At 41.7% G+C, this 21,561-nt stretch overlaps 1 protein-coding gene across 1 annotated transcript in view; it reads right to left on the bottom strand.

Annotated features, from left to right (window-relative positions):
- Nucleotides 1-1,265: 1,265 nt before the first annotated feature.
- LOC134842838 (uncharacterized) overlaps nucleotides 1,266-21,561 on the bottom strand; it is a 44,181-nt gene continuing 23,885 nt past the window's right edge. Inside the window, exons 2-5 of the mRNA XM_063859337.1 lie at nucleotides 4,392-4,533; nucleotides 3,858-4,036; nucleotides 2,973-3,103; nucleotides 1,266-1,756 (exon numbers count right to left, since the gene is read on the bottom strand). Coding sequence (XP_063715407.1) covers nucleotides 1,382-1,756; nucleotides 2,973-3,103; nucleotides 3,858-4,036; nucleotides 4,392-4,533 — 827 coding nt within the window. The 3' untranslated portion in view covers nucleotides 1,266-1,381. The remainder of the gene's footprint in view (nucleotides 1,757-2,972; nucleotides 3,104-3,857; nucleotides 4,037-4,391; nucleotides 4,534-21,561) is intronic.

Genomic DNA, 21,561 nt, shown 5'->3' with positions numbered 1-21,561 from the left:
AGCACGACTTCACGATTAGTTTTGAATAAAATCATGAGAAACCATTTTGTTTGACATAATTCGTTAGTTGTATACATTTGATCTAATAATAAAGCTTTAGTTGTATAAATTTGATCTAATATTAAATTTGATCTAATAATAATGATCATACAAAATTTAAAAACTATATTAAACGTTTTTAGAGAATTACTTCTGTTCTATTTCCATCTTTTGAATCTTTCTGCTCAATAAAAACATGATTTTGATTTTTTTCAAAAAAATGCTTATCATAATATTTTTATATATGAAAATTGTAAGATAAGCATTTTGCTATAGAAAAAATTAAATCTTCAAAATTAATTTAGCGATGTTTCTGGATAAATTTACATGAGTTTAAAAAAATTTTGAAAGAATGCATTTTGACTCTCAAAAACATGATTTTAATTTTGGTCAAAAAAAATGCTTCTCATATAAGTTTCATATATGAAAAATGTATGATATGCATTTTTTCATAAGCACAAACACAAGTTTGAGGTAAAAAATTTTTATCCCTTTTTGGTTGCAGTTTTTTTGTGCTCAAATATAAATTTTTGCGAAAAAAAAAACATTCTGCATGCAAAATAGTTACAATTAGTATTAAGAGCAAATTGAGCTTATTTGATCACAGTTTTTTGTTAAAACTTTAACAAAAAAAATTGTGATCAATTAAACTGAGTTTGCTCTTAATATTAATTGTAACTATTTTGTAGCGTTTTGCTTGTATCAGCTTGAATTTTTGAATTTGAATTTGAATTTGAATTTAGATACAGTTTAGAAAACATTATTGAACTAATAAACTGCATCAAGGTTACTGCACGGGCAGTACAACCCAACTGGCAGTAACCCGATGGAAACCTAGGTAAATAAGTGAAGGCAAAAACAGAGTTATTAGAGTTGCACCTTTGGATGCCACAAATAATCATCCTATTAGCATGTCAACAAGCAATCGATTGTCATTCAGGTATATATTTTTAAGTTTGTAGCCTAAGACTCAAAAAACAACACAATTTAAAGTTTAAAAAATGTTTTTGTGGTCGTAACTTTCTGGGCTACTTGCACAGCATCCAGCTATCCTTAATTTTTTAAATTTATTTTACGATATCTGATATTCGAAATTCAACAAATTGCGAAATCAATTACATTAGACGCGCTACGTTAATCCAAAATAACCATAAATAAATTGAACTTTTTTATAAAACTGAATACAATCAGTGAATACATATGTTGTATAAAAATGGGCCCTCTAATTCCTATCGTTAAAAAATTTAACAGTTATTTAACCAAAAAAAAACATATTCAAGTTTTGGACACACGTAGATCTTTTCCATGGAGATTCCTCGATGATGACTGGACACTCTTTTCTCTATAGCAAACCTCGCCCTTTCTTTTTCTTGTTGTTTTTCCTCAGACCATCAGAAGACTTGTCACCTCTTCCATCATTCGAACCACCACTCTTGCTACCACTCGGCGAGTTTGGAGAATCTTCCTCACATATCCATTTATTATCTCGACACATGATGCTGTGTTTGAACCAATGAAATGTCAGCTCTTCTGTTATATTATGATAACTGAAAGATTTGGTGTCGACATCTCTTAGACCGAGGTCTTCGTACTCTCGGCCGAGTAGAAAGTAGGGGGATCCTTCTTTCACAGCAGGATGATGACTTCGCCGAAGTTTTCCGTGACCGAAGCCGACTTCGAGGATCATGTTGGCGCACAAGATTGGCACATAAGTAGCCTGAATAAGAAACAAGCTTATTTGTTTTAGCGGGATGAATTCCGAGTCAAGATTTTCTCATGCCACAAAATTGACTAATATCTGTGCTCGGGTATGGTTTTTTTCTCAAGACAAAATTCGACTTTTTGATGGAATTTTTTACTCCATTTCATTCGAGAAGTATTGTTGTTCTTAGCTCAAATTTAAAAAATTTATAGTAATTCACCTTCAACTTTTTCCTCAAGTTACGTGGGCTTAGAAGTTACCAATTTGGCCATTTTTGACCAATTAGAACTATATAATTCGTGGTTTTAACGCGTGAGCGGAGGTTTAATCCGTGTTAGCAGTTGTTCCAATATGGACCGACGCATGCTCTTTGGTCCATTTAAAGCTTAGCTGTGCGCAAAGTTTTTTATTATGTGCTTTAAATAGCGTGTGGTAGGATGATTTTCAAAAAAAACTTAGAAGAATTTTTGAAAACCAAAGAATAGATTTACTTCTCATCAAACAAATACCGAAATCTCAAATAACCGAACTTTTTCATAAAACAGTTGTTTGATGGATCAATCTTAAGAAAAAAATGAAGAACCCCGTGTTATTTCTGGGACGTTTTAAAAAAACTCGCTATGAGTTTTATCTTGAATTTTTCTAACGTCTCCTTTTTACACAAACTTGGGAAAGCTGGAACGATTTTATGACAAATTAAAAAAGTATTTCTGTTGTCGTACATATTTATACCCAATAATATATACGCTATTATGACGTGCACTATTGTACATTTGTATGTAGACAATGAGTGCCTACCAGCCAATTTTGTTGTGAATTCTGAATATAACAATAAAAGTCTCTTCTTCAATACTTATTTTTTAATGTAACGAAAACCCAAAAATCTAAATAGTTTTAAGCAAAAAAAACTTGGTTGCTTCGCATTTGCTGAATTTTAACAAAAAGTGAACTAACTGTAGAAATCCTTCTGATAACTCCCCCGCGACTAGAAGATATCAGTTTCTTAACAATAGCCATACATTGATACAATTTGGCATAATTTACTGATTCACGTTCACAAAAAAACTCTAAAAGGTCACAAAAAGCGGAAAAATCCCAAAAAACGAAACCTTGATGCTAATTTGATTTTTCTAGTTTTTCGTTTTTTTTTGTTTCAATTTTATTCGAATTTTTTGCGCAAAATTTATGTTAGCTAGTCTTAGTTTTTAAACAGTGATCAAAGTCTCATTACCACAATGAGGTTGAGTTGTTTGCTTTCATTCCGGTAGTCAGTGAGTTTGTGCATGTACTCATCGGGGTTGTACTGTTTGTGCAACAGACCATAGAGCATATATTTGTCCACGTGCCACTTACAGCAGTCTTCTAAACCAAAATTCTAATGAATACATTAGCTAAATCAGCAACTAATTTTTACCCAGCTGCTCTTCATCTTTTATAAATTGGCATGAACCTCTTCAGGGGCGGATTTAGGGGGGGGGCGGTTGTTGGACGCCTTCTCCTCAGGGATTCGACCTCGTGCCGACCCAAAGGGTCCCCCCTTTGGTATTTTTTAGAAATCCATTTTCAGCCGACCGACCATTAAATTTTTCTAAAGGCGCCTTTGGCGCCAATATATACTAATTTTGAGGGGGGAGCGCGTGCCGAAAAAACGCGATTTTTTGGTCAAAATTTCCCAAAAAGTGCCCCTAAAAACGCCTTTTTTGGACTGTTTTTCAAAAGTTCGCCTGCGGCGCAAAATTTTTGGCCAAAACAGGGACTAAACCTGCTTAGGGAGAGCCCGAAAAATCAATTCGGTCGACCTAAAAAAAAAGGTCGGCGAAGTTGTCGAAAATTGTTTGAAAATCCGCCCCCCCCCCCCCCTCCAGAAAATCCTAGATCCGCCACTGAACCTCTTATTGATTCGAATTTTTTGTCGCTGGCAAGAATTTTTAGAGCGTGAAGCATTTCATATTGAGTTAAACGACCTTTACAACATGGTCATTTGGTTGCCGATGGCTGTAATGCTAAAAAGGTGTTGGGTAGAATGTACGTGAATACAGATTCAGCTGAAAGTAACGCTAAAGTAAATTTATGAAGAGGTTGTTTTTGAATCAAAAGTGATAAAAGTGAAGCCAACTTGGTTTGTATGGGTTGATCATGTTGATATGCAGCCACTTGTTTTGGATGAGTATCTTGAACCACGCCCTGGCTGCGTCTGGCTCCAACAACCTCGGATTCAGATTGAAGTCTGGAAGGAAACTCAGTCCGAAGTGCATAGGACTGGCTGTGTGGTAGGCGTCCAGGCAGTAATACTGGCTGCAACTTTATAAATTTAAGCCAAGGATGTCTTAGTGCGCAATTAAAGCTTTAAAAGGTGTAAGGTCAAAAATCGATTTTTTTGCGCACAAAAAAAAGTTTTTTGAAAACAAGTGAAAATTTCGAGCTCAATTATTTTATGTCATGTAAAACTCAAACCTTGTTTTCAAAATCTAAAACTTCTAGAACCTTTTATGAGTAGTTTCCCACTGAGGTTTTAAGTTTCGCGTTAAAATTGCTTCTTTGGCAAAGGTTGAGACATTTTGTGCTAGGGAAGAGCTTTTTTATTAATTAAGATCTCAAAATTTTTCGTTCAACTGATGGTTATTGAGTCGACATTTGAGACGTTATTCACCTCACATGTCGACAAGCTTTCCCCAAAACGCTTAAACTGTTTGATATCCAGAACACCAGAGACTCCCAGTCCTCAGTCGGGGCATCTGTGTGGAACTCGTCCTGGTGGAACCGAGTGCACCAACTCAGCGATGGTAATAGTACTTGAAAAAAGAAATAGATTTACCATTATGTTTTGAATCCTTTCCAATTAAATTTTTGATAATTAAAAGATATTCAATGGTGCTATATCAAATTTACGAAGAAATCTTCAAATCATGATTTGACCCAAACAGCCGAACAAAATCCGTTTTCAACTTTTCGAGTCAAACGATGTCCGTTTTGAGGCGAACAATGAATGTTTTCAGCTATATCCAACTTCAACTTGAGTTCTGTCCAAATTTGTTCAATTTTGCTCGAGTTTCTTCCAATCTATCTGACTTTGTTTGGCAAAATGATCGATTTTGTCCAAAAAGTTTTAATGATGTTTGTCGACTACTCAACTGCTCTTTAACTGGGCTCGAATAGTTTTTGGCAACAAAAAAATTGATATAGAACATATCTTTGTTTTTTTTCACCAGCCGAAATACGATAGTAAATGCACAAACTTGATGATCGTAGATTCGTATAGGGAACCTATAACATTAAGCAGCCAGGCCAGCTTCAAATCAAGTTGTAATGAACTTAAGTACGGGATTAAAAATATGTATGTATGTATGTATGTATGTATGTATGTATGTATGTATGTATGTATGTATGTATGTATGTATGTATGTATGTATGTATGTATGTATGTATGTATGTATGTATGTATGTGTGTATGAATGTATATATGTATGTATGTATGTATGTTTGTATGTATGTATGTATGCGTGTATGTATGTAAGTATGTGTGTATGTATGTATGTGTGTATGTAATCTTTTTTGGTTGCCAATTGGTTTTTATGCACAAACCACCCTTTTCAGAAATTGGAATAATTTGCCTCAAGCGTAGTCCAGGCACAGTAGTTTCACACAAAATGAACAAAAATCAGAATACCTGAGTTCTTGAAACCAGTCTCTTTTGTTTGTTTTTACAAGATATGACACCTTTATAATCTTTCAAAAAAACTAAGCCATGATTTACAATCACATAAAAATGTTTTAAAAAAGCTTTTTGGCTTTTCCAGTAAATGTGCAAGAATTTGGCAAGAAATACTTCGAATGTGTATTATGAGTTCAGAAAATCAATTTTGTTGACCGCAGAAAAATTCGATAACTTTTTCGAAGAACCTTAGAACATTTTGGATCAGTCCATCTTAATTGTTCACAGGCAAACTTTGCTTTGGAAACCACCAATTTTTATATTCAAATTTTTCAGAACCACTTGAACTGAATCTTCCGAGCTCAACTAAAACCCATCTCAGCCCCATTTTTTTGTGATGGAGGCAATTTAAAAAAATAGACTAAAACAACTATTAAGGTTTTTTTACGGGAAAAATATGAAATTTTGTCGGCTAAAATAGAAAAGATGAGTTTTGGGTAACTAGGAAATGAAAACATAATTTTCTTAAAGAAGCGATTAATTTTCTTTTCACTTGAGTTTTTAAAAAAATTTGGACAATCGTTTGTACTGGGCGGCAATTCGCATCAGGTGGTAATTCAACCGAAGTCTTGGCAAGTAGCGGCAGTTGCTGCGCTGTGCTTACTTTCAGGGAGAGATGTCTAATGCGCGTGAATCAGTGATTAGTCTTGAGTTGGCGTGAATTGGTGATCAATCTTGATTGCGCGTGAATCAGTGCTCAATCTTGAAAGCGTGAATCAGTGCTCTGTCTTAACTGCGCGGGAACCAAAGCTCAACCTTGAGGGCGCGTGACTCGTTCTTAACTTGATTTCACGTGAATCAGTGCTCAATATTGTGTGCGCGTGAATCAGTGCTCAATTTTGACTGCGAGTGATTTAGTGTTCAATCTTGAATGCGCGAGATCAGTGCTCAATCTTGAGTGCGCGTGAATCAGTGCTCAACCTTAAGTCCGCGTGAATCATTGCTCAATCGTGAGTGCGCACGTGAATCAGTTCTTGAATTTAGTTCGCGAGATCCAGTGATCAATTTTCAGTGCGTGTTTTTCAGTACTTCATATTAAGTGCGTGTTAGGCAGTGCTCAATTTTGAGTGAGTCTGAATCAGTTCTCAATCTTTAGTGCGAGTAAATCACTGCTAAATCTTGAGCGCAATTTTGAATGAGGGCGATTCAGCGCTCAATGTTGAGTGCGCGTGAACCAGTGCTTAAACTTGAATGCGCGTAAATCAGTCCTTAACTTGAGTGCGCAAGATTCAGAGCTCAAACTAGAGTAAGCGTGATTCAGTGCTCCATCTTATAAACGCGTGAAACTTTGCTCAATCTTCAGTGCGCGAGAATCAGTTTTTAACTTGATTGCGAGTGAATCAGTGCTCAATCTTGAGTAACCGTGAATCAGTGCTCCATCTTATGTACGCGTGAAACTTTGCTCAATCTTGAGTGCGCGAGAAACAGTTTATAACTTGATTGCGCATGAATCAGTGCTCAATTTTAAATGCGCGTCAATCAATGCTCAATCTTGAGAGCACAAAAAATAGTGCTCAGTCTGGAGTAAGCGAGATCAGTGTTTAATCTTGAGTGCGGTTGAATCGGTGTTCAATCTTAACTGAGCGTGAACCAGTGCTCATTCTCGAGTGCGAGTAAACCACTGTTCAATCTCGAGTACGTGTGAATATGTGCTCAGCCTTCAGTGCGCGTGAATTAGTGATCCATCTTAATTGCGCGTAAAACATTGATCAATCTGCAGTGCGCGTGAAATAGAGCTCCATATTACTTGCGCGTGAAACATTGATCAATCTTCAGTGCGCTCGATTTGTTTCTAACTTGATTGCGCATGAAGTAGTGCTCAATATTGCGTTCGTGTGAACCAGTGCTCAATCTAGATTGCGAGTGAATCAGTGCTCAATCTTGAGAGCGCAAAAATAGTGCTCAGTCTGGAGTGCGCGAGATCAGTGCTCAATCTTGAGTGCGCGTGAATCAGTGCTCAACCTTAAGTCCGCGTGAACCATTGCTCAATCGTGAGTGCGCACGTGAATCAGTTCTTGAATTTAGTTCGCGAGATCCAGTAATCTATTTTCAGTGCGTGTTTTTCAGTACTTCATATTAAGTGTGTGTTAGGCAGTGCTCAATTTTGAGTGAGTCCGGATCAGTTCTCAATCTTTAGTGCGAGTAAATCACTGCTAAACCTTGAGCGCATGTGAATCCGCTCTAAAGCTTGAGTGCGCACAAATTAGTGCTCAATTTTGAATGAGGGCGAATCAGCGCTCAATGTTGAGTGCGCGTGAACCAGTGCTTAAACTTGAATGCGCATAAATCAGTTCTTAACTTGAGTGCGCAAGATTCAGAGCTCAAACTTGAGTAAGCGTGAATCGGTACTCCATCTTATGTACGCGTGTGCAACTTTGCTCAATCGTGAGTGCGCGAGAATCAGTTTCCAACTTGATTGCGCATGAATCAGTGCTCAATCTTGAGTAAGCGTGAATCAGTGCTCCATCTTATGTACGCGTGAAACTTTGCTCAATCTTGAGTGCGCGAGAAACAGTTTATAACTTGATTGTGCATGAATCAGTGCTCAATCTTGAGTGCGCGTCAATCAGTGCTCAATCTTGAGAGCGCAAAAATTAGTGCTCAGTCTGTAGTGCGCGAGATCAGTGTTTAATCTTGACTGCGGTTGAATCGGTGTTCAATCTTAAGTGAGAGTGAACCAGTGCTTACTCTCGAGAGCAAGTGAACCACTGTTCAATCTCGAGTACGTAAGAAATACGTGCTCAGCCTTCAGTGCGCGTGAATTAGTGATCCATCTTAATTGCGCGTGACACATTGATCAATCTCCAGTGCGCGTGAAATAGAGCTCCATATTATTTGCGCGTGAAACATTGACCAATCTTCAATGCGCTCGATGTGTTCCTAACTTGATTGCGCATGAAGCAGTGCTCAATATTGCGTGCGTGTGTACCAGTGCTCAATCTAGATTGCGAGTGAATCAGTGCTCAATCTTGTGAGCGCAAAAAATAGTGCTCAGTCTGGAGTGCGCGAGATCAGTGTTAAATCTTGAGTGCTGTTGAATCGGTGTTCAATCTTAAGTGAGCGTCAACCAGTGCTCATTCTCGAGTGCGATTAAATTGTTGTTCAATCTCGAGCACGTGTGAATACGTGCTCAGCCTTCAGTGCGCGTGAATTAGTGATCCATCTTAATTGCGCGTGAAACATTGATCAATCTCAAGTGCGCGTGAAATAGAGCTCCATATTATTTGCGCGTGAAACATTGATCAATATTCAGTGCCCTCGAAACCTGAAACTGCGCTCAATCTTGAGTGCGCGAGAATCAATTTATAACTTGATTGCGCATGAATCAGCGCTCAATCTTGAGTGCGCTTCAATCAGTGCTCAATCTTGAGAGCGCAAAAAATAGTGCTCAGTCTGTAGTGCGCGAGATCAGTGTTTAATTTTGACTGCGGTTGAATCGGTGTTCAATCTTAAGTAAGCGTGAACCAATGCTCACTCTCGAGTGCAAGTGAACCACTGTTCAATCTCGAGTACGTGTGAATACGTTCTCAGCCTTCAGTGCGCGTGAATTAGTGATCCATCTTAATTGCGCGTGACACATTGATCAATCTCCAGTGCGCGTGAAATAGAGCTCCATATTTTTTGCGCGTGAAACATTGATCAATCTTCAGTGCGCTCGATGTGTTCCTAACTTGATTGCGCATGAAGCAGTGCTCAATATTGCGTGCGTCTGAACCAGTGCTCAATCTAGATTGCGAGTGAATCAGTGTTTAATTTTGACTGCGGTTGAATCGGTGTTCAATCTTAAGTGAGCGTGAACCAGTGCTCACTCTCGAGTGCAAGTGAACCACTGTTCAATCTCGAGTACGTGTGAATACGTGCTCAGCCTTCAGTGCGCGAGAATTAGTGATCCATCTTAATTGCGCGTGACACATTGATCAATCTCCAGTGCGCGTGAAATAGAGCTCCATATTTTTTGCGCGTGAAACATTGATCAATCTTCAGTGCGCTCGATGTGTTCCTAACTTGATTGCGCATGAAGCAGTGCTCAATATTGCGTGCGTCTGAACCAGTGCTCAATCTAGATTGCGAGTGAATCAGTGCTCAATCTTGAGAGCGCAAAAAATAGTGCTCAGTCTGGAGTGCGCGAGATCAGTGTTAAATCTCGAGTGCAAGTCAACCACTGTTCAATCTCGAGTACGTGTGAATACGTGCTCAGCCTTCAGTGCGCGTGAATTAGTGATCCATCTTAATTGCGCGTGAAACATTGATCAATCTCCAGTGCGCGTGAAATAGAGCTCCATATTATTTGCGCGTGAAACATTGATCAATCTTCAGTGCCCTCGAAACCTGAAACTGCGCTCAATCTTGAGTGCGCGAGAATCCGTTTATAACTTGATTGCGCATGAATCAGTGCTCAATCTTGAGTGCGCGTCAATCAGTGCTCAATCTTGAGAGCGCAAAAAATACTGCTAGTCTGGAGCGCAGGAGATCAGTTTTTAATCTTGAGTGTGGTTGAATCGCTGTTCAATCTTAAGTGAGACTGTACCAGTGCTTAATCTCGAGTGCGAGTAAATCACTGTTCAATCTCGAGTACGTGTAAATACGTGCTCAGCCTTCAGTGCGCGTGAATTAGTGATCCATCTTAATTGCGCGTGAAACATTGTAGATCTTCAGTGCGCGTGAAATAGAGCTCCATATTATTTGCGCGGAAACATTGATCAATCTTCAGTGCGCTCGATGTGTTCCTAACTTGATTGCGCATGAAGCAGTGCTCAATATTGCGTGCGTGTGAATCAGTGCTCAATCTAGGTTGCGAGTGAATCAGTGCTCAACCTTCAGTGCACGCATCCAGCGCTCAGTCTTGAGTGTGTGTGAACCAGAGCTCAACCTTGAGTGCGCGTGAATCAGTGCTCAACCTTAAGTCTACATGAAGCAGTGCTCAATCTTGAGTGCGCGTGGATCAGTTCTTAACTTGAGTGCGCGAGATTCAGTGCTCAATCTTGAGTGCGCGTGAATCAGTGTTAAATCTTGAGTGCGGTTGAATCGGTGTTCAATCTTAAGTGAGCGTAAACCAGTGCTCATTCTCGAGTGCGATTAAATCACTGTTCACTCTCGAGCACGTGTGAATACGAGCTCAGCCTTCAGTGCGCGTGAATTAGTGATCCATCTTAATTGCGCGTGAAACATTGATCAATCTCCAGTGCGCGTGAAATAGAGCTCCATTTTATTTGCGCGTGAAACATTGATCAATCTTCAGTGCGCTCGAAACCTGAAACTGCGCTCAATCCTGAGTGCGCGAGAATCAGTTTATAACTTGATTGCGCATGAATCAGTGCTCAATCTTGAGTGCGCGTCAATCAGTGCTCAATCTTGAGAGCGCAAAAAATACTGCTCAGTCTGGAGCGCAGGAGATCAGTTTTTAATCTTGAGTGTGGTTGAATCGGTGTTCAATCTTAAGTGAGCGTGAACCAGTGCTCAATCTCGAGTGCGAGTAAATCACTGTTCAATCTCGAGTACGTGTGAATACGTCCTCAGCCTTCAGTGCGCGTGAATTAGTGATCCATCTTAATTGCGCGTGAAACATTGTCAATCTCCAGTGCGCGTGAAATAGAGCTCCATATTATTTGCGCGGAAACATTGATCAATCTTCAGTGCGCTCGATGTGTTCCTAACTTGATTGCGCATGAAGCAGTGCTCAATATTGCGTGCGTGTGAATCAGTGCTCAATCTAGGTTGCGAGTGAATCAGTGCTCAACCTTCAGTGCACGCATCCAGCGCTCAGTCTTGAGTGTGTGTGAACCAGAGCTCAACCTTGAGTGCGCGTGAATCAGTGCTCAACCTTAAGTCTACATGAAGCAGTGCTCAATCTTGAGTGCGCGTGGATCAGTTCTTAACTTGAGTGCGCGAGATTCAGTGCTCAATCTTGAGTGCGCGTGAATCAGTGTTAAATCTTGAGTGCGGTTGAATCGGTGTTCAATCTTAAGTGAGCGTAAACCAGTGCTCATTCTCGAGTGCGATTAAATCACTGTTCACTCTCGAGCACGTGTGAATACGAGCTCAGCCTTCAGTGCGCGTGAATTAGTGATCCATCTTAATTGCGCGTGAAACATTGATCAATCTCCTGTGCGCGTGAAATAGAGCTCCATATTATTTGCGCGTGAAACATTGATCAATCTTCAGTGCGCTCGAAACCTGAAACTGCGCTCAATCTTGAGTGTGCGAGAATCAGTTTATAACTTGATTGCGCATGAATCAGTGCTCAATCTTGAGTGCGCGTTAATCAGTGCTCAATCTTGAGAGCGCAAAAAATACTGCTCAGTCTGGAGCGCAGGAGATTAGTTTTTAATCTTGAGTGTGGTTGAATCGGTGTTCAATCTTAAGTGAGACTGTACCAGTGCTTAATCTCGAGTGCGAGTAAATCACTGTTCAATCTCGAGTACGTGTAATTACGTGCTCAGCCTTCAGTGCGCGTGAATTAGTGATCCATCTTAATTGCGCGTGAAACATTGTAGATCTTCAGTGCGCGTGAAATAGAGCTCCATATTATTTGCGCGTGAAACATTGATAAATCTTCAGTGCGCTCGATGTGTTCCTAACTTGATTGCGCATGAAGCAGTGCTCAAGATTGCGTGCGTGTGAATCAGTGCTCAATCTAGGTTGCGAGTGAATCATAGCTCAACCTTCAGTGCACGCATCCAGCGCTCAGTCTTGAGTGTGTGTGAACCAGAGCTCAACCTTGAGTGCGCGTGAATCAGTGCTCAACCTTAAGTCTACATGAAGCAGTGCTCAATCTTGAGTGCGCGTGGATCAGTTCTTAACTTGAGTGCGCGAGATTCAGTGCTCAATCTTGAGTGCGCGTGAATCAGTGCTCAATCTTGAGAGCGCAAAAAACAGTGCTCAGTCTGTAGTGCGCGAGATCAGTGTTTAATCTTGAGTGCGGTTGAATCGGTGTTCAATCTTAAGTGAGCGTGAACCAGTGCTCATTCTCGAGTGCCAGTGAACCACTGTTCAATCTCGAGTACGTGTGAATACGTGCTCAGCCTTCAGTGCGCATGAATTATTGATCCATCTTAATTGCGCGTGAAACATTGATCAATCTCCAGTGCGCGTGAAATAGAGCTCCATATTATTTGCGCGTGAAATATTGATCAATCTTCAGTGCGCTCGAAACCTGAAACTGCGCTCAATCCTGAGTGCGCGAGAATCAGTTTATAACTTGATTGCGCATGAATCAGTGCTCAATCTTGAGTGCGCGTCAATCAGTGCTCAATCTTGAGAGCGCAAAAAATACTGCTCAGTCTGGAGCGCAGGAGATCAGTTTTTAATCTTGAGTGTGGTTGAATCGGTGTTCAATCTTAAGTGAGCGTGAACCAGTGCTCAAACTCGAGTGCGCGTGAATCAGTGCTCAACCTTAAGTCTGCATGGAGAAGTGCTCAATCTTGAGTGCGCCTGGATCAGTTCTTAACTTGAGTGCGCGAGATTCAGTGCTCAATCTTGAGTGCGCGTGAGTCAGTGTTTAATCTTGAGTGCGATTGAATCGGTGTTCAATCTTAGGTGAGCGTGAACCAGTGCTCATTCTCGAGTGCAAGTGAACCACTGTTCAATCTCGAGTACGTGTGAATACATGCTCAGCCTTCAGTGCGCGTGAATTATTGATCCATCTTAATTGCGCGTGAAACAACGATCAATCTCCAGTGCGCGTGAAATAGAGCTCTATATTATTTGCGCGTAAAACATTGATTAATCTTCAGCGCGCTCGAAACCTGAAACTGCGCTCAATCATGAGTGCGCGAGGATCAGTTTATAACTTGATTGCGCATGAATCAGTGCTCAATCTTGAGTGCGCGTCAATCAGGGCTCAATCTTGAGAGAGCAAAAAATACTGCTCAGTCTGTAGTGCAGGAGATCAGTTTTTTAATCTTGAGTGTGGTTGAATCGCTGTTCAATCTTAAGTGAGCGTGAACCAGTGCTCAAACTCGAGTGCGAGTAAATCACTGTTCAATCTCGAGTACGTGTGAATACGTGCTCAGCCTTCAGTGCGCGCGAATTAGTGATCCATCTTAATTGCGCGTGAAACATTGTCAATCTCCAGTGCGCGTGAAATAGAGCTCCATATTATTTGCGCGTGAAACATTGATCAATCTTCAGTGCGCTCGATGTGTTCTTAACTTGATTGCGCATGAAGCAGTGCTCAAAATTGCGTGCGTGTGAACCAGTGCTTAATCTAGGTTGCGAGTGAATCAGTGCTCAACCTTCAGTGCACGCGTCCAGCGCTCAGTCTTGAGTGTGTGTGAACCAGAGCTCAACCTTGAGTGCGCGTGAATCAGTGCTCAACCTTAAGTCTGCATGAAGCAGTGCTCAATCTTGAGTGCGCGTGGATCAGTTCTAAACTTGATTGCGCGAGATTCAGTGCTCAATCTTGAGTGCGCGTGAATCAGTGCTCCATCTTAAGTGCGCGTGAAGCAGTGCTCCTTTTTGAGTGCGTGTGAATCAGTTTTCAATCTTGAGTACGAGTAAATCAGTGTTCCACATGAAGTACGCGTGACTCAGAGCTCAATTTTGCGTTCGCGTGAATAAATTCTTAACTTGAGTGCGAGTCAGTCAGTGCTAAATCTTGAGTGAGCGTGAATCAACTATCCATCATTAAGCGCTCGTGGACCAGTGCGCAATTTCCAGTGAGGGTGAATCATTGCTCAATCTTGAGCGCGCTTATATCTGCGCTCAAAATAAAGTGCGCATGAATCAGTGCTCAATCTTGAGTGCGCGAGATCAGTACTCAATCTTGAGTGCGGGTGAATCAGTGATCAATCTTATGTGCACGTGAACCAGTGCTCCTTCTCGAGCGCGAGTAAATCACTGCTCATCTCAAGTACATGTAAATACGTGCTCAACCTTGAGTGCGCATGTTTTAGTGCTCCATCTTGAATGTGTGTGAACCAGTGATCAATCTTCAGTGCGCGTGAAACAATTTTTAATTCGATTGCGCATTAATCAGTGATAATTCCTGCGTGCGCGTGAATTAGTACTCAATCTTAGGTGTACGTGAACCAAGGCTCAAGCTTGAGTGCGCGTGAATCAGCTCTTAACTTGATTGCGCAAGATTCAATGCTCAATCTTGAGTGCGCGTTAACCATTTCTCTATCTTAAGTGCGCGTAAAGCAGTGCTAAATTTTGAATTCGTGTGCATCAGTTATCAATCTTGAGTGCGAGTAAATCACTGTCCCATCGCGAGTGCATGTGAATTAGTGCTAAACTTTGAGAGCGCATGAATCAGTGCTCCATCTTAAGAGCGCGTGAACCAGTGCTCCATTTTGCGCGCGCTTGAATCAATTCTTAACTTGAGTGCGTGTTAATCAGTGATGAATCTGAGTGAAAGTGATTCGTCGTTAATCGCGCATGAACCAGTGCTCAATTTCGAGTGAGGGTGAATCAGTGCTATATCTTGAGTGAGCGTGAATCAGTGGTGCATCTTAAGTGCGGTTGAATCAAGGCTCAATCTTGAGTGCGCGTAAATCAGTGCTAAATCTTGAATGCATGTAAACCAGTGCTCAATATTGAGTGCGCTTGAATCAGTTCTCAATCTTGAGAGCGCGTTAGTCGGTGCTCAATCTTTTTTGCATGTGAGCGAGTGCTCAATGTTGATTGTGAGTGAATCAGTGCTTAATCTTCAGTGCTCTTGAGTCAGTAATCGCGTGCGCGTGAATCAGGGCTCAATCTTGAGAGCATGCATCCAATGCTTAATCTTGAGTGCATGTGAACCAGTGCTCAATCTAGATTGCGAGTGAATCAGTGCTAAGCTTTCAGTGCACACATCCAGTGCCCAATCTTGAGTGCGTGTGAACCATTGCTCAACCTTGAGTGCGAGTGAATCAATGCTCAACCTTAAGTGTGCGTGAATCACAGCTCAATCTTGAGTGCGCGTGAATAAGTTCTCAACTTGAGTGCGCGATATTCAGTGCTCAAACTTGAGTGCACGTGAATCAGTGCTCAATCTTAAGTGAGCGTGAAGCAGTGAACATTTTTGGGTGCGTGTGAATCAGTTCTCAATCGAGGGTGTATGTGAATCAATGCTCAGCCTTGAGTGTGCGTGAATAAGTGCTTTATCTTAACTGCGCGTGAACCAGTGCTCAATTTTGCGTTTGCGTGAATCAATTCTAAACTTGAGTGTGCGTGAGCCAGTGGTCAACCTTGAATCAGTGCTCAGTTTTAAGTGCGCGAGAACCACTGCTTATTCTCGAGTGCCAGTAAATCACTGCTCAATCTCTATTACGTGTGAAAACGTGCTCAACATTTACGTGAATACATGAATTAGTGCTCCATCATAAATGCGCGTGAACCAGTGATCAACTTTCAGTGCGAGTGAATCAGTTCTTAATTTCATTGCGCGTGAATCAGTGCTTTATCTTAACTGCGCGTGAACCAGTGCTCAATTTTGCGTTTGCGTGAATCAATTCTGAACTTGAGTGTGCGTGAGCCAGTAGTCAACCTTGAATCAGTGCTCAATTTTAAGTTCGCGTGAGCCAGTGCTTATTCTCGAGTGCCAGTAAATCACTGCTCACTCTCTATTACGTGTGAATACGTGCTCAACCTTTACGTGAATATGTGAATTACTGCTCCATCATAAATGCGCGTGAACCAGTGATCAACATTCAGTGCACGTGAATCAGTTCTTAAATTGATTGCGCGTGAATCAGTGCTCCATCCTAATTGCGCGTGAACCAGTACTCAATTTTGCGTTCGCGTGAATCATTTCTGAACATGAGTGTGCGTGAACCAGTGGTCAACCTTGAATCAGTGCTCAATTTTAAGTGCGCGTGAACCAGTGCTTATTCTCGGGTGCCAGTGAATCACTGCTCATTCTCTATTACGTGTGAAAACGTGCTCAACCTTTAATTGAATACGTGAATTATTGCTCCATCATAAATGCGCGTGAACCAGTGATCAACATTCAGTGCACGTGAATCAGTTCTTAACTTGATTGCGCGTGAATCAGTGCTCAATCTTGAGTACGCTTAAATTAATGCTCTAATCAAATTGCGTATGAATCAGTGCTTAATCTTGAGTGAGCATGAATCAGTGCACAATCTTGAGCGCGCTTAAATTAATGCTCAACATAAAGTGCGTGTGAATCATTGGTTGATCTTGAGTGAGCATGAATCAGTGCACAATCTTGAGCGAGCTTAAAACTGTGCTCAATATGAATTGCGTGTGAAACAGTGCTCAATCTTGTGTGCGTGAATCAGTGCGCCATATTAAGTGCGCGTGAACCAGAGTTCAGTTTTGCGTTAGCGTGAATCATTTCTTTACCTGAGTGCTCGTAGATCTGTGCTCAATTTAAATTGCACATGAATCAGTGCTCAATCTTGACTGCGCGTGAATCAGTGCTCAATCTTGAGTTCCCGCAAAGTAGTGCTCAACCTTGAGTGCGCGAGATCAGTGCTTAATCTTGAGTGCGTCGAATCGGTGCTCAATCTTAGGTGCGCGTGAACCAGTACTCATTCTCGAGTGCGAGTAAATCACTGCTCAATCTGAAGTGCATGAGAATACGTGCTCAACCTTGAGTGAGCGTGAACCAGTGACCAATTTTCAGTGCGCGTGAATCAATTATCAACTTGATTGCGCATGAATCAGTGCTCAATCTTGCGTGCACGTGAATAAGTACTCAACTTTAAGTGTAAGTGAACCAGTGCTTTTTCTCGAGTGCCATTAAACCACTGCTCAATCTCTATTAGGTGTGAATACGTGCTCGATCTTGAGTCCACGTGAATCAGTTTTTAACTTGAGTAGCAAGATTCAGTGCTCAATCATGAGTGCGCGTTAATCAGTGCTCCATCTTAAGTGCGCGTGAAGCAGTACTCAATTTTGAGTTTGTGTGAATCAGTTCTCAAGCTTCAGTGCGAGTAAATAATTGCTCAATCACGAGTGCATGGGAAGCCGTGCTCAATTGTGAGTGCGCGTGAATCAGTGCTCCATCTTAATTGCGCGTGAACCAGTGCTCATTTTTCCGTGCGCTTGAATCAATTCTTAATTTGAGTGCGCGTGAATCAGTGCCAAATCTTGACTGAACGTGATCCAGTGCTCAATTTTGAGTGAGGATGAATCAGTGCTCAATCTTGAGCGCGCTTAAAAATGTGCTCAATATAAAGTGCGCGTGAATGAGTGCTTAATCTTGAGTGAGCTCGAATCAGTGCTCCATCTCAAGTGCGCGTGAACCAAGGCTCAGTCTTGAGTGTGCAGTATTCAGTTCACAACATTGAGTGCGCGTGAATCAGTGCTCAATCTTGAATGCGTGTGAACCAGAGCTCAATAATGTGTGCACTTGAATCAGTTCTCAAATTTGAGTGCGCGTTAATTAACGCTGAATCTTGTGTGTGAGTGAATCAGTGCTAAATCTTGGGTGCGTGTAAATCACTCAAGATTGAGCCTTGGTTCACGTACACTTATCGTTGAGCACTGATTTACGTGCACTCAAGATTGAGCACTGATCATGTGCCTTCATTATTGAGTACTAATTCACGCGCTGTCAAGATTGAGCACTGATATCAGTGCTCAATCTTGAGTGCGCGTGAATTAGTACTCGTTGAGTGCGCGAGATCAGTGCTGAAAATTGAGTGGTCCTGAATCAAATCTCAAACTTATGTGTACGTGAACCAAGGCTCAATCTGGAGTGCGCGTGAATTAGTACTCGTTGAGTGCGCGAGATCAGTTCTCAAACTTAGGTGAACGTGAACCAAGGCTCAGTTTTAGTGCGCGTGAATCAGTTCTTAATTTGTGTGCGCGAGATTCAGTGCTCAATCTTGAGTGCGCGAGATCAGTGCTCAATCAACAGTGCGCGTGAATCTTTTCTCAAACTTAAGTGAGCGTGAACCAAGAGTCAATCTTGAGTGCGCGTGAATCAGTTCTCTAATTTAAGTGCGCGCAAAGCAGCGCCCAATTTTGAGTCCGTGTGAATCAGTTATCAATCTTGAGTGCGAGTAAACTATTGGTCCATCGCGAGTGCATGTGAATCAGTTCTCAAATTTGAGTGCGCATGAATCAGTGCTCCATATTAAGTGCGCGTGAAACTGTGCTCAATTTTGCGTGCGCGTGAATCATTTCTTAACTTGAGTGCGCGTGAATCAGCGCTCAATCTTGAATGAATGTGGATCAGTGTTCCCTCGTCAAGCGCGCAAGGACCAGTGCTCAATTTTGAGTGATGGTGAATCAGTGCTCAATCTTGAGCGCGCTGAAAACTGTGGTCACTATAAAATGAACATGAATCAGTGCTCAATCTTGAGTGCGCGTGAATTAGTACTCGTTGAGTGCGCGAGATCAGTGCTGAAAATTGAGTGGTCCTGAATCAGTTCTCAAACTTATGTGTACGTGAACCAAGGCTCAATCTGGAGTGCGCGTAATTAGTACTCGTTGAGTGCGCGAGATCAGTGCTCAAATTTGAGTGCTCGTGAATCAGTTCTCAAACTTAAGTGAACGTGAACCAAGGCTCAGTTTTAGTGCGCGTGAATCAGTTCTTAATTTGTGTGCGCGAGATTCAGTGCTCAATCTTGAGTGCGCGAGATCAGTGCTCAATCAACAGTGCGCGTGAATCTTTTCTCAAACTTAAGTGAGCGTGAACCAAGAGTCAATCTTGAGTGCGCGTGAATCAGTTCTCTAATTTAAGTGAGCGCAAAGCAGCGCCCAATTTTGAGTCCGTGTGAATCATTTATCAATCTTGAGTGCGAGTAAACTATTGGTTCATCGCGAGTGCATGTGAATCAGTTCTCAAATTTGAGTGCGCATGAATCAGTGCTCCATATTAAGTGCGCGTGAAACTGTGCTCAATTTTGCGTGCGCGTGAATCATTTCTTAACTTGAGTGCGCGTGAATCAGCGCTCAATCTTGAATGAATTTGGATCAGTGTTCCCTCGTGAAGCGCGAAAGGACCAGTGCTCAATTTTTTGTGATGGTGAATCAGTGCTCAATCTTGAGCGCGCTGTAAACTGTGGTCACTATAAAATGAACATGAATCAGTGCTTAATCTTGATTGAGCGCAAATCAGTGCTCCTTCTTAAGTGCACTTGAACCAATGCTCAATCTTGAGTGCGCAGTATTCAGTTCACAACATTGAGTGCGCGTGTATCAGTGCTCAATCTAAAATGCGTTCGAACCAGTGCTCAATCTTCAGTGCGCGTGAATTAGTACTCGTTGAGTGCTCGAGATCAGTGCTCAAAATTGAGTGGTCCTAAATCAGTTCTCAAACTTAAGTGTACGTAAACTAAGGCTCAATCTTGAGTGCGCGTGAATCAGCTCCTAATTTGTGTGCGCGAGATTCAGTGCTCAATCTTGAGTGCGCGTGAATTAGTAGTCAACGTTAAGTGCGCGAGATCAGGGCTCAATCCTGAGTGCGCGTTAATCAGTGCTGAATCTTGTGTGTTAGTGAATCAGTGCTAAGTCTTGGGTGCGTGTAAATCACTCAAGATTGAGCCTTGGTTCACGTACACTTATCGTTGAGCATTGATTTACGCGCACTGAAGATTGAGTACTGATATCAGTGCTCAATATTCAGTGCACATAAGTTAGTACTCGTTAAGTGCGCGAGATCAGTGCTCAAACTTGAGTGCTCGTGAATAAGTGCTCAACGATAAGTGTACGTGAACCAAGAGTCAATCTTGAGTGCGCGTGAATCACTTCTCCATTTTAAGCAGCGCCCAATTTTGAGTCCGTGTGAATCAGTTCTCAATCTTGAGTGCGAGTAAACCATTAGTCCATCGCGAGTGCATGTGGATCAGTTCTCAAATTTGAGTGCGCATGAATCAGTGCTCCATAATAAGTGCGCGTGAACCTGTGCTCAATTTTGCGTGCGCGTGAACCATTTCTTAACTTGAGTGCGCGTGAATTAGTGCTCAATCTTGTGTGTGAGTGAATCAGTGCTAAATCTTGAGTGCGTGTAAATCACTCAACATTGAGCCTTGGTTCACGTACTTTTATCGTTGAGCACTGATTTACGCGCACTTAATATTCAGTACTGATCTCGTGCAATCAATATTGAGTACTAATTCAGGCGCTTTCAAGATTGAGCACTGATATCAGTGATCAATCTTCAGTGCACGTGAGTTAGTACTAGTTAATCGCGCGAGATCAATGCTCAAACATGAGTGCTCGTGAATCAGTTCTCAAACTTAAGTGTACGTGAACTAAGGCTCAATTTTTAATTCGCATGAATCAGTTCTTAAATTGTGTGCGCGAGATTCAGTGCTCAATCTTGAGTGCGCGAGATCAGTGCTCAATCAACAGTGCGCGTGAATCAGTTCTCGAACTTAAGTGAGCGTGAACCAAGAGTCAATCTTGAGTGCGCGTGAATCATTTCTCCATTTTAAGTGCGCGCAAAGCAGCGCCCAATTTTGTGTGAATCAGTTCTCAATTTTGAGTGCGAGTAAATTACTGCTCCATCGCGAGTGCATGTGAATCAGTTCTCAAATTTGAGTGCGCATGAATCAGTGTTCCATATTAAGTGCGCGTGAACCTGTGCTCAATTTTGCGTGCGCGTGAATCATTTCTTAACTTGAGTGCGCGTGAATCAGTGCTCAATCTTGAATGAATATGGATCAGTGTTCCCTCGTGAAGCGCGCAAGGACCAGTGCTCAATTTTGAGTGATGGTGAATCAGTGCTCAATCTTGAGCGCGCTGAAAACTGTGCTCACTAAAAAAGGCACATGAATCAGTGCTTAATCTTGAGTGAGCGCGAATCAGTGCTCCTTTTTAAGTGCGCTTGAACCAAGGCTCAATCTTGATTGCGCAGTATTCAGTTCACAACATTGAGTGCGCGTGAATCAGTGCTCAATCTAAAATGCGTTCAAACCAGTGCTCAATATCGAGTGCGCTTGAATCAGTTCTCAATCTTGAGTGCGCGTTAATCAGTTCTGAATCTTCTGTGTGAGTGAATTAGTGCTAAATCTTGAGTGCGTGTAAATAACTCAACATTGAGCCTTGGTTCACGTACACTTATCGTTGAGCAATGATTTACGCGCACTCAAGATTGAGTACTGATCTTGTGCAATCAATATTGAGTACTAATTCACGCGCTCTCAAGATTGAGCACTGATATCAATGCTCAATCTTTAGTGCGCGTGAATAAGTACTCGTTAAGTGC

The sequence above is a fragment of the Symsagittifera roscoffensis genome, chromosome 3, assembly GCF_963678635.1.
Source record: "Symsagittifera roscoffensis chromosome 3, txSymRosc1.1, whole genome shotgun sequence".
NCBI lineage: Eukaryota > Metazoa > Xenacoelomorpha > Acoela > Convolutidae > Symsagittifera > Symsagittifera roscoffensis.
The sequence above is the reverse complement of the archived record's forward strand: the minus strand, read 5'-3'. Positions and strand labels throughout refer to the sequence as shown.